The sequence below is a fragment of the Halichoeres trimaculatus genome, unplaced genomic scaffold (assembly GCF_033239565.1).
Source record: "Halichoeres trimaculatus isolate MK-OKI-2021-1 unplaced genomic scaffold, fHalTri1.1 fHalTri1_scaffold_15, whole genome shotgun sequence".
Lineage (NCBI taxonomy): Eukaryota > Metazoa > Chordata > Actinopteri > Labriformes > Labridae > Halichoeres > Halichoeres trimaculatus.
The window spans coordinates 11,815,595-11,827,850 of NW_027437193.1; the positions used below are offsets into that span (position 1 = coordinate 11,815,595).

At 38.5% G+C, this 12,256-nt stretch overlaps 2 protein-coding genes across 8 annotated transcripts in view; one reads left to right on the top strand and one right to left on the bottom strand.

The window, feature by feature from the left end:
• LOC141804051 (chemokine XC receptor 1-like) overlaps positions 1-2,082 on the bottom strand; it is a 75,063-nt gene extending 72,981 nt beyond the window's left edge. The window contains exon 1 of the mRNA XM_074688287.1: positions 1,945-2,082. Within this exon, the coding sequence (XP_074544388.1) occupies positions 1,945-1,952 (8 nt within the window). The 5' untranslated portion in view covers positions 1,953-2,082. The remainder of the gene's footprint in view (positions 1-1,944) is intronic.
• The window catches only part of adcyap1r1a (adenylate cyclase activating polypeptide 1a (pituitary) receptor type I), a 28,888-nt gene that overhangs the window by 11,561 nt on the left and 5,071 nt on the right, over positions 1-12,256 (top strand). For 3 of the 7 annotated variants that reach the window (XM_074688280.1, XM_074688279.1, XM_074688283.1), the window contains exons 4-14: positions 1,981-2,091; positions 2,184-2,284; positions 2,372-2,469; positions 4,439-4,571; positions 6,865-7,018; positions 7,526-7,586; positions 7,881-7,950; positions 8,077-8,168; positions 8,770-8,853; positions 10,731-10,860; positions 11,667-11,708. In XM_074688280.1, the coding sequence (XP_074544381.1) occupies positions 1,981-2,091; positions 2,184-2,284; positions 2,372-2,469; positions 4,439-4,571; positions 6,865-7,018; positions 7,526-7,586; positions 7,881-7,950; positions 8,077-8,168; positions 8,770-8,853; positions 10,731-10,860; positions 11,667-11,708 (1,076 nt within the window). The remainder of the gene's footprint in view (positions 1-1,980; positions 2,092-2,183; positions 2,285-2,371; positions 2,470-4,438; positions 4,572-6,864; positions 7,019-7,525; positions 7,587-7,880; positions 7,951-8,076; positions 8,169-8,769; positions 8,854-10,730; positions 10,861-11,666; positions 11,709-12,256) is intronic. The other 4 variants (XM_074688281.1, XM_074688284.1, XM_074688285.1 and 1 more) reach the window with 2 other exon arrangements.

The following is a 12,256-nucleotide window of genomic DNA, read 5'->3' on the forward strand; positions in this document are numbered from 1 at the left end:
TAGTTTTGTCTTTATCTTTCAGTGGTTTTTTATGATTTATTAATTTACCAAACAACAAACTACCTCAAAAAAATCTCTGTGAGTCATGTCAAAGCCTCTGTGAGGAGATACTAGTGCCTGTTTATACCCTACAAAAGCAACAGACCATCAGGGGCAATATTGAAGTTTGCTTTATGCATATTTTACATGGATGTTATCCCTGCCGCTGGGTAGGTGTTAGATGAGGCAAAAGAAAAGCACAATGCATAAATAGCATACTAAATTCCCACACAATGTTTCATTGTGATTTTATGTAAGATGTTAGAGTTAAAGCAGTATGTGACATTTTTTGTTCAGTAAAGAAATGAGAGGTACCACCCCAGTTCCTCAGAGAAGCTTTAAGAAACTAATAAAATGACCTCATGTAATCTATGTACAGATCTTTCCAGGAGCTGCATGATATATTCCTGCTCTCAGATCATTATTATTAGGGTTGATTCAGAAATAATGACTAAGTACTGTTTTCACAGTCAGTTATAGAAGAATATAGCTCTGATCAGCATTCCTATATGTACCCAACTGAATCCAAATACAGAAAACAATTTCATGAATTATCTGATTAGATCAAGTTAGATGAGAAAAAATACAGAGACAAATCCATACTGGTCATGCTTAGTATGTGTGTAGATACCGTTCAGCACAGTGAAAATCCAGTATATGGGGGATCTTGTGTGAGATATCCAGCGATGCAGACAGTCCTTTATTAAGATGGTTACCTCTGCAGCTTCACGCGGCTCATTTGGCTCTGATTTGCCCTTTAAAAGGTAATTGGCTTTGTGTCCGGCTCACCAGTCAGAACCAAAACAGATTATAGAAAGGTCTACCAACACACATATATGTCCGGGGACACAGGCACACAAAGATGCCCACTCACACTCCTACATTTTATGTATGGAAGTGAACACAGATAGGATTGAGCCTGCTGCTGCTGCAGTGCTAGGGCATTATTCAAGCATAAACAGCGTAGTAAACCAGGAGGAAACAGAAGAATGGAGGTACCAAAGATAAAGAACAAGGCAGCAGACAGACTGCATGAAAGAGAGAAATCAAAGCAGCTCTGAAGAATACGGTATGTGAGATTTGTTGTGAGCATGAGCCAGATAATGACTGAGGGGAGAAACATGGAGGAAAATCAAATCAGAACATAAGAAAAAAAAGGCTCAGGATGAAGTAAGAATCCTAAAAACATGTGACAACAGATGGGTGGAAACATGTTGAAATGAAACATAGCTGATGGTAACATATGGTGCATTTTTACCACACAGTCTGCTGTGGTACGGTATGCAGTTGTTTTTCTGCTGTTCACCACTAAACATCAGACTGACAAAGTAAGTTACCAGAAGATGAGGATGGTTGAACACTGCAGTACAAAAAAACCTCTAATGGGATGCATTTGCTAATTCTCTTTAAGTGGAGGTCCTCATCCGTTTTGCAAAAAGTTCACCAAGTGGATTAAGAATTGTCTCTCTGCAGACATTCATACTTCCATTACAAAGCCTATATGTTGGAAACAGTATTATTAATGTGGGTGTTAATGAAAGTGCAAAATATCACTGTAAATTAAACCCTTAGTGCATTTAGTGTAATTACCCTAACTTGAGTTTAATTCAGTTGTCCGTAATTCAATCACTGGCGCTATCACTTCATCAACTCGCCATCAGTAGAAACGTTGACGAAGCCCCTGTTGGACCCCATAATGTAACGACCTAAAATGTAATTTAAAAAAATGTAATAAAGCTTGAAATGTAATAACTAGTTGATAATTAAAAATGGGATAAAGCCCAAAGTTTTACTAGTTGGTACATTTTTGGCAAGAAGTTATGCCATTTTTTGTTATTACATTTTGGGTTGTTGTTACATTATAGGTCGCTGATACATTTCAGGCTTTAAAAGGCCCTCACTGACCTTAGCATGTTTCTGTCATCTTTGCATCTCTCTCAGTGTGTCCGTGGATGTGGGACAACTTGACCTGTTGGCAGGCAGCAAGCGTCGGAGAAGTCGTTTGGGTCAACTGTCCGGAGCTCTTCCATGACTTCATGGGTCCTGACGATGGTGAGAAGAACATCAGACGTGTCATTTTACTTACATTCATTACATTCTATTCATGCTCTCAGATCAAGTCAGGAATGAAAACTATCTTTCAGAAATGGGGAGGGTGAGTCGAAACTGCACTGAGTTTGGCTGGTCTGAACCGTCACCTCACTATGTCGACGTCTGCTTCTTCTACGACAACAACACTAAGCCTGTAAGACCTTTTTATTCCCTCTTCCTGTTCTTTTCGTCTATTCGTGGCACAATAAATGCAAATATGACCCTCTGTCTCCAACATTAGGACACTTACTACTCTTCAGTCAAGGCTCTGTACACTGTGGGCTACAGCACATCACTGGTATCTCTGACCACAGCCATGGTCATCCTCTGCAGGTTCAGGTGAGTCTAGGTTGACTGTTTTGTTTTCTGATGAGTTTAGAGCCGGTAATAATGGAGATCTAATGCTTTCTCAAGGGTTGTATCTGGAGTGAACCACTTACATAGTTCCTTTTACGAACAAGCGTTTACTAAGATCATATAACACTGTCCAGCCGAGAACTTGAGGTCATCACCATAGTGGTCAAAGATTGTAAACAGACGACAGCACAACCAGACAACTCCCTCTTTATCTTTTACTCTTCTCATCTCTGTCTCACACAGAAACATGCACACACAGACACACAGACACACACACACACACACACACACACACACACACACACACACACACACAACACAGAGTCACACCTCCCTTCATCTCCTTAGCCTAGGGAAACCAGAGACAGATCATCAATACTCACACTCCTGCCTTGAAGACTGATTCTGTAATTGAAATATTAAATAGTGTGAACGACTTATCGAATCATTTAGTCATCACTATTTTGTTAACAAGCTCATGTTTTTCAATAAGTTTGTCCAATTATTCATGATACTGTTTTACTATGGTGCTGAAATAGCCAAATTTAAAGCTTTATTGGCCATAAAATCACACTGCCATCGAGTAAGAGCTTAACACTGGAATCAAAAATTATTTATGTTTGCATATTTCACTAATTTTTGTAAGAATCAGAACAAAAGTAGGGTAAAAATTTATTTTAGAAATCTTTAAACTGAATTTTTTTTATCTGTTTCTCACATCCACTGTTTGTTGCCACAAGACTCCAAAAATGTCTAAACCAGGATAACAATTGACTCAATGGTGACAGGTGAATTAAGATAACAAATCAATATGTGAAATAATAACATATCTTTAGTTTTTCTTTTGTCTGTTTTTGGATTTTACTTCAGGTATATTGTCACTACAGGGGGTTGCTTGTCTCCAGCACAGCTATATTGAGAAGTCCTGGTCTGAAGCCTTTGTTGTAGTTGAAATGTGTGTTTACAATCCTGTTTATCTTGGTTTATATGGTTCCTGCTGACAGTGGTGAAGAATTGTGTGACTTTGTGCTTGAATTACCCACAGTGTAGTTGGCTCAGTATTTTGTTTGTGTCTTTGATTCATACTTACTTTTTTAAGCAGTATTTTTCACATTGGGAGCAACTTTCTTTTCATCACCTCCAAACCTAACAAATGAGGTTTTGGTACATTTTTTCTGTGAAGGTGGTGGTGCCCCTGTCCAAATGATTGCAAATAATGAACAAGAGAAAATTCTACTTGGTTACTTATTTTAGTCATAGGGTTTTGAAGTTTGTTAAAAAAAAGTTTGATATGGGGACTAACAGAAATCATTTGTAGACAGATCTAGTGATGCACCAATCACAACAAATCATCCTTATATAAAGGAATGTAAATAGATGAGCAAAACACACCAGAAGCTTGAAGTATTTCAGAGATCTTCAGTATTTGTGGATTGTATGCATCCCAAAGACTGTATAAAACATGGACATAGTCTCTCAGACTGTTTCTGAAATGGAAAATGAAGCACATAGGGCGCCTGTCGGTCACATGACCCTCAGCTGTGCCTCTTATTGGGGGAGCTTGCGATCTTAATATACTCCAAACAGCAAGTTAGAAAAAAATTCACCCCCCGTGCAGTAGTTGCCAGTAATAAAACTAGGGGATGTTTTTTGAACCAGGCTGTAAATAGGTTAATTTCTGCTTTGAAAATGGCTTTTTTTTGGCTTGGTGTATATGTGACTTCTACAACTTCCAGAGCCAGCCTCGAGCACATTGTCTCATATGCTTAGACCGGAGGTTGCCACTTGGTCCATCCTTGTGATAAAAAATTTTAATTTGAGTTTTGCACTGTTGTATAATCGAGATAAAAAAAATTAAGAAGACACTTAATTGATTAAACAGCAACAAGTTTGAATGATTCCATTGTTTGTGTGTTTTTGCGTGTGTGTTGTATTTTCTCTTTGTCTACAGGAAGCTCCATTGCACCAGGAACTTCATTCACATGAACCTGTTCGTGTCCTTCATCCTGAGAGCCATCTCAGTCTTCATCAAGGACGGCGTGCTGTACGCCCAGGAGGACAGCGACCACTGCTTCGTACACACAGTCAGTAACCACTTCTTTGCCTGTTTCTTACACAAACATCTGTGCCTGATGCATCACTGCCTCAAATGGTTTTAATCAACACAAAATAAAAACAATGACCCCTTGCTTAAGAACATCCAAATGATGAATGGGCAAGCTATTTTCAGTTCATGGGGCTAATTATTCCATCCGTTTTGATTTTCAGCAGAAAATTACAAAATAGGGCTTTTATTGTTGTAAATGGCCCTGTTATTCCCAAGAAAATAATGGTTGTCAGATTTTGAAATCCGAGTTTGCATTGGCAGCAGCGAAATGTTTTCTGGATTATTGGCTCATCGGTTGCAGAGAGGTTTATGATAGGATTTGATGGAAGTGCAGCCACTTGTTTTCTCAAGGGGAGCATATGTTCTTCTGTTTGAGATATAAAGAAAGGTTTGTAGACAGGGGGCTTCAAACACTTCTCCTCAAGTCTTTCCTGTTTGATATTTACCTTTGAAAGAACTTCAATCACATGCAAATGTAACATAAAGTAAACACGCTTTTAGATGACTAATACTCTAATTGCTAATGCAGAACAAGCTCTTAGCCTTTGTCGGCTAACAACACATTGCTCACTCTTATTAAGCAGCCATGATAAATAAACCTAATTAGGTACGCTAATGGCTTCAGCAAGACCACTGGAAATCTTCTACTGGAGGCTATTTACATATCAATAGGTGCTCCAGCCTTTTGTCAAAACCGCTGTTTCACTCCTGTTGCTGTGGTGATCACAGGTCAGCATCCTGGCCTTGTGGTACCAGGAATTAGATCTGCTCTGTGATTTTTTGACCCCTCTTCAATTAGCATGTCATATGATAACAGTGCTCCTGACATGTACGATAGTATGGTCCCTTTTTTCTTTGGGAGGATTAAGAAGCTTTGTTGCAACCTTGTTATGACAGCAAAAAGGATCTTTGTTTGCTCTGTGTTTTACAGGAATGAAGACGTTTGTCTCTCTGACATTTATTGTCTCGAGCTTTGAAAAGAGGCTTAAAATCAGAGAGGTTTTACAGCTGCAACAGAATTCTTTACTGGCACAAAGCGTTCATACTAGGGGAGTTAAAATGCGCGTAATCGGTGCAGATGCTTGAGCACACACCTTAGAGTAATGAAACGGTTTTAGTTCAACAACTTCTTACAATGACTTAACAAATCACCTTAAAACATACTGAGTTTAAAATTTTTTTTTTGCAGTTGATCATCAATGTTGGGCACTCAGTGCTGAGTAGATGTTGCCATTTGGTGGGGAAAAAAAATCTTAAACATCTAACTGTACATAATAATTGAAACTAAAATGAACCCTTTGCTAGTAACACTGTTATGAAGTCTGCATCCCAAATTCTCATCTTTCAATGGAAGAGCTTGACATCAAGTTCCCCCGCACATTAAAGAGGCCCCCTCACTGTCTACTTTTAAAGAGCATCTTTTAAAAAGTGTCTTAAAAAACATTTTTATTCTTTGGCTTTTAACCTCAGCAAGACTTGGTTTCTTTGCCAAATCTTATTCCCTTTTATTTTCTTTTAGTTTCTTTAAATTGTTTCAGTATGTTTCTTCTATGTGTGTGTTTTTCTCATCTGTTTTTTATTTTTTATTTTCATCTACCTGTACAGCAATTTGTTTTTAAAGTACTTTATAAATAAAGTTGGTATGGTATGGTATGGTATGGTATGGTATGGTATGGTATGGTATGGTATGGTAAGTGTAGAAAGCACTGGCGTGTGGCTTTCTTGTGTGTACATGTGGCCTCTGGAGCACCTGCAGATAGCAGAGGGTACAAATTCAGCATAGTTACAGTATTACTAGAAAACCTGCTTTTATGAGGCTCTTAAAGAGGGTTCATTTTAGATCCTGCATTATTCTTCTTTTAAATCTTTTTAATAATTGTGTGACATTATCTTGTTTTTATTTGTTTCATTTACAGTCTTGAAATAAAAAATAAAACCAGCAGGTCTTTGAGTCTGAATTGTCATTGTCTTGACAATTAGTAAAAGATTTTAAGAATAAATTTAAGCATTGTTGGGTTTTTTTCTTCCTCCCCTTTTTCCCCCCTCACTATATTGAAAATGCACCAAACTTACAACGTAGCACACCTTCATACAAACCTAATGCCTTTTAGCTCTTACAAATGACTGATGATAATATCTTAAATGATCATTGGGCAGACTTTGTATTTGCTTTGACTTTACATAAAAAGAATCCCAGTGTGTCCAACATCAACTATCCAGATGTGAAATGACTCATTAAGACAGACTATCTTCTGCTTTGCCCCCTGCAGGTGGCGTGCAAGGCCGTAATGGTTTTCTTCCATTACTGCGTCATGTCCAACTACTTCTGGCTGTTCATCGAAGGCCTGTATCTCTTCACTCTGCTGGTGGAGACTTTCTTCCCGGAGAGACGTTACTTCTACTGGTACACCATCGTAGGATGGGGTGAGTGTCCTCTCCAAAGTGATTGTCTTAAATGGGGCGAAGCAGCAACTTCTGTTCATGTTAACTCTACTACTCTCAGCCTATGCTCTGACCTGCCAGGGACTACAGATAAAAATCTGCATTATGGCTAACTCTGGCATATTTACATGGATGCTGTGCTGACCACTGGCGTGTTGCTTGGACAGAAAAGCTGTCTCATGTCACTTCTGTCGCCTGTGGTTGTGAGGAGAGGTGTGCTCTCTCCACCTCAGGCTTTGGCGTTTTACATGGGCAAATGGAGGTGCAGGAAGTCCCTAGAACAGAGCTATACCTCCATATATAACTGAATGCAAGTTCTTTTAATGCAAATGGTCCTGATTAAATGAAGTATTAAAGCCTTGTGACTGGAGACACTGTGTGTGTTAGTGTAAGCCTTGTGTAGAGTATCCAATTCCTTGACGTATCATCATATTTCCTGTAGTATCTTCTTCCTGGTGAATTAACTAATTGTTACTGTTGTTATTACAGGGACTCCAACCATCTGTGTGACTGTCTGGGCAGTGCTAAGGCTCCACTTCCATGACGTTGGGTAAAATACAGTTTTTAATCTTTAGAGTTAACCTTTAGAAAATGCAAGAATACAGCAACAGAAGTATCGACAATGATAAATCCCAAACATTAAGGCTTGCAAACAAACCAGACCTTTACATCAATGTTTTTCAGCCAGTGTTACCATTTTAAGTGTACTTTTATTTTAAATCTGCTAATGGTCAACTATCTGACTTGTCAGATGCTATGTAACACAGTGCAGGGAGGAAGTAACAAAAGCATGGTCATAGATTCTTGAAACACAGTTTTCCTCCTCCTCCTCCTCTGCCTCCAGATGCTGGGATACAAATGAACACACTGCCCTCTGGTGGGTGATCAAAGGACCAGTTGTAGCCTCCATTATGGTACGACAAACGTTACCATCAGAGCTTATTTTCCCCCTCTCTGTTTCCCTCACTTTCTCTAAACTGTGTCAAGCCCTGTTTTCTACAGTCTTCAGATTTCTTCTACTTCTGTTTTGCATTTCTCAGATCAACTTCGTTCTCTTCATTGGAATAATAATCATCCTGGTCCAGAAGCTGCAGTCCCCTGACATTGGAGGGAATGAATCCAGCATTTACCTGTAAGCTACAATCAGCAAATTCACTCAGTTTTATTTCATATTGTCTGAAAGAAGCTGTGTGCGTAAAATATGTGATGAGTTAAAAGTGATATTGATTTTACAGCTCAGAGAAATAATCCTGCTGCTGTGGCCTTAGGGTTAAGCTGGAATCAGCCACTATCTTAGATACAGACATGTTTTTTTTACTTTGGCTCATAGAGGCTTTGACGCCTCCTGAAGAAAACACCAGAAGAATTATTTAAACACAGGTGCAGTCCATTTTTAAACACATAAAGGTGTATTACTCAACATTTTTATCATTAAATCTCTGGTGTGTCTTTGCAGACATTTCTCAGAATAAATTGCCTCTGTGCTACCTGTTGGCAGGAACCTTGAGCCTCATTATGGAGCTGTACTGTAGCCAGACATCACTCCTGTTCAGCTCCCACAGGAAGGCGTCTTTTGAGGCCCTGCAGATAATGTCATTCTCATCTGTTGCTTAGACCTGTGCGTGCGTGACCAAGTGTGAACGTATGTGTGTGTGTGTTAAGTGTGAGACTGTGTGTTTGTGTCCCTAAAGACATTGTCTTTGTTGTATTGTTGTGTTCTTTGTGCTGTGTAGCAGCTGTGCTCAGAAATGCTTCAGTGAGCCCACACAGGCTGTTCAGCATTCGTGCAGGATGTCAGAGTTATCCACCATCACACTGTAAGTGTGTGTATGTGTGTCTGTGTGTTTGTCGGTCAACATTTGTGTTTATGTGTGTCCGTCTTGTGTGTGTTTTGCGCCAGTGATTCTAAGAGTTTTCAGTGGTCTGGACTCCCACATGCATATTTTCACACTCACATAAACATGAGTTTTTCTTCTTGTGTTGACCCTCACAGACATCATGCATCCTTTATTTCCTGACAACATCCAAACCATCACAGCTACAATCCAACTCTTATGACAGAAATAACCTTAGAGAGGCAACTTTAGAGAGGGGTAATGCGCTTTTTCAGGCCTCAATGTGCATCTTGTACTCCTGAAGTATCTTCACATGATTTAAAGCTCAAAACAAACCCTATTTTTTGTCACACTGCTGTTTCAGAAAACTTTTACTTCAGCCTGTCTGAAACACTTCATTTTGGCTGCTGTCTCTTTAAGGTTCTCCTCTCAAACAACCCCCCTTCCCTCTGATTGGCCAGCCTTCTGGAACTCTGTTAAAGCAAAGCTATGGGCAGACCTCGGTGTTTAACACCCGCTTACAAGATTCTCACATGATTATGTCATAATTTCAGCAAGTCTTGTGCAGATCCCATGAAGAACTGTGTTAAGCAGTTTACAGACAGATTTAGGAATTTCCGCAATACATGAATATGCAGTGTTTTAAAATTTGCACACAAATTTGTATGGACACTTCAACATTGTCACTTCATATACATGTATTAAATACAAGACAGCATAATACCCCCCCTTTAATCCCAAATCTTCAAATTTCAGCAAAAACAAAACGGTCCTCGCAAAGGTGTATGTACAAGAGTGCATAACACACACACCACTGCTCAAATTGTTTTGGAATTTGTTCAGTTGTTAGATTTTAAGGACTAACAAATGCTTTCTAACACTTCTTATGGGAATAGCTTTAAGTATAACTGTTTTGTTCTGCTCTTACTGAACTCTGCGCTGTGTTGTACGTCTTATCTTCCTCTAACCTTTCATTTGTCGTGTTTCTTTGTATTTCCATTCCTCACTTCTCAATCAGAATCAGTGTTTTCTATAACATAAATATTTATGTGACTACAGGAGTAGATAGGCATGTTGATCCTTTCTGTATTAACAGTGGACAGGAGTTGGTGTACTCCATCTGATCTCAATTCAGTAGGATAAGGCTGCTGTAACGATACATTTGTCTTATTGTCAAAAAATCTCATAAAAGACCCCAAACAATGACTTAATAAATTATTCAAGCACATCTGTCTCCCTTTTCTATCCACACTTTAAATATAATCTATTCTAACTTAAGGTGAAGCTCTTTAACTATTTGTAAAATATGAAGTGTTCAAGCTCAGTGAGTTCATTTGGAGCTACTTTTAGCTGTGGATTGATACACAAGTCTCAAATTAGTGATTACAGCTGTAGGATGGTGTGTTTATTTGACTGAACATTAACTTAAGTTTTGCAGAAATTTACAAAGACTATCCACTCAATGAAATTGTGAGGTTAATAAACACATTTTTTTTCTCAGAAGAGAAATAAATCAGGAGTTGAATTCATGGGCAACACTTTCTGGTGTGTTCATTTCATTGTTGTTTCTGTCTTTTTAATGGGATTTGTAATTGGAACAATAAACAAAAAAAAATCTCCAGCCTTATCCTCATGTGTTAACACTCCTTATTTCATCCACTCTGAATTGAGAGCTGCATTTAAAAGATTATTTACCAGCAGTGCCCAGAAAATGTGTCATAACATTGCATCAGTAGCTCCGTTCTTGCATCACATCCAGCTGACCGGCCCCTGTTAAACCATGGCTTCAATTTGCATTCAACTTCCACTTCAGTAACCAACTGTGTGTGTTGTGTGTGTTTGTGTGTGTGTTTTTGCAGGCGTCTGGCCCGCTCCACCCTCCTGCTCATCCCTCTCTTTGGTATTCACTACACTGTGTTCGCCTTCTCACCTGAAGACGTTAGCAAGAGGGAGAGACTGGTCTTTGAACTGGGACTTGGATCCTTTCAGGTATGAATTTCCTAAGATGCCTCCATCTTATTAAATGCCACAATGTTATCACAAATCATGTGAGTATACAAGTTTAGACTCTTTAGAAGAATACCAGATCAGGACTCAAACCAGGTTACCTGGTTTCCCTCTGGACAGCAACCAAAAGCTTAGAATGCGTCCACTAGGTGGTGAAAGAGAGCAGTTGGCTTTGACATCTTTTAACCGGCAGCAATTGAACAACTATGGAGGGTATAAAAAAGCTTATATAGCTTATAAATGTGGTTTAGTGGTTCAGTTGCACCCTCATATAGACTTCTTTCACTCCCTTTTCTGGATCCCTGCTATCCTATCTTCTACATTTTGAATAATACTGTGAGTAATAATGATGACTATACTAGCAAAGTGCTGTAAATGTGCAGCAAAATGTTAATAATCATATGGAATTTTCCATTGACACAGCCTTAGCAGTGTCAGCTCCGGAATGAAGATGAAAAAACTAAGAATCTCCAAACGTTTTATCTCCAGGGATTAATTTCTGCTCTTTATATTGTATAAAATAGTATTTTGATGCTACTACAGTCACAGAAAAATCTAAATAATCTTTCAAGTAGATGTGACATTAGTTAGCTATCATTTCCCAGACCTTGTTAGATACTCTGGGAGCCTTTACATTACCTGGTTACTGATGAACAGTGAACTATCCCTGCGCACCGTTTGTTCAATCGCTTAAATTTAAGACTTAAGTGTCAGAATGAATATATTCTCCTTAATCTTTTGTCATTTCTTTCTCAAGCTGATACATCTCTTTTTTCTGTCCTCCCCAGGGCTTTGTTGTAGCTGTCCTCTACTGTTTCCTTAATGGCGAGGTAAGTTCTGAATCAGAACCAAGACACTTTGCAATATTTTCATCAAACATATGGAGACTTTATTGAGGGGTATTATGTTTTCCTATTATCTTAGACATGGATTTCAAGGAAAAAATGCTGGATATTCATACAAAAAAAGTGTAGCTTTTTTAAACCGCTACACATTTATATGTTGTAGAAACCCCTGAATCTGTCTGTAATTTGCTCAAAAGGCTCCATTCTATAAGTAGCACGAGGTCCTGACAAGACTTACTAAACTTTTGAGGTCATCACACCTGGATCTCCTAACTCATTCATGACTAGAGGTGTGTTAAAAATATTGATACGGCAATATATCATGATACTTTGACCGCTGATACAATATGGATATTTCAACTCTATTGATATTTTTGTAAAAAATAAAAAAATATATATTTTAGCCGAGTTAGAAGTAAAATACGACAGCTACTACACAGTATGTTGCTAATAGATAGTATAGTAAATAGCATCCCAAAGTATATATAAAATGTTTGATTTCGAAACTCGATGACATAGGTTTTTGTTGCAAT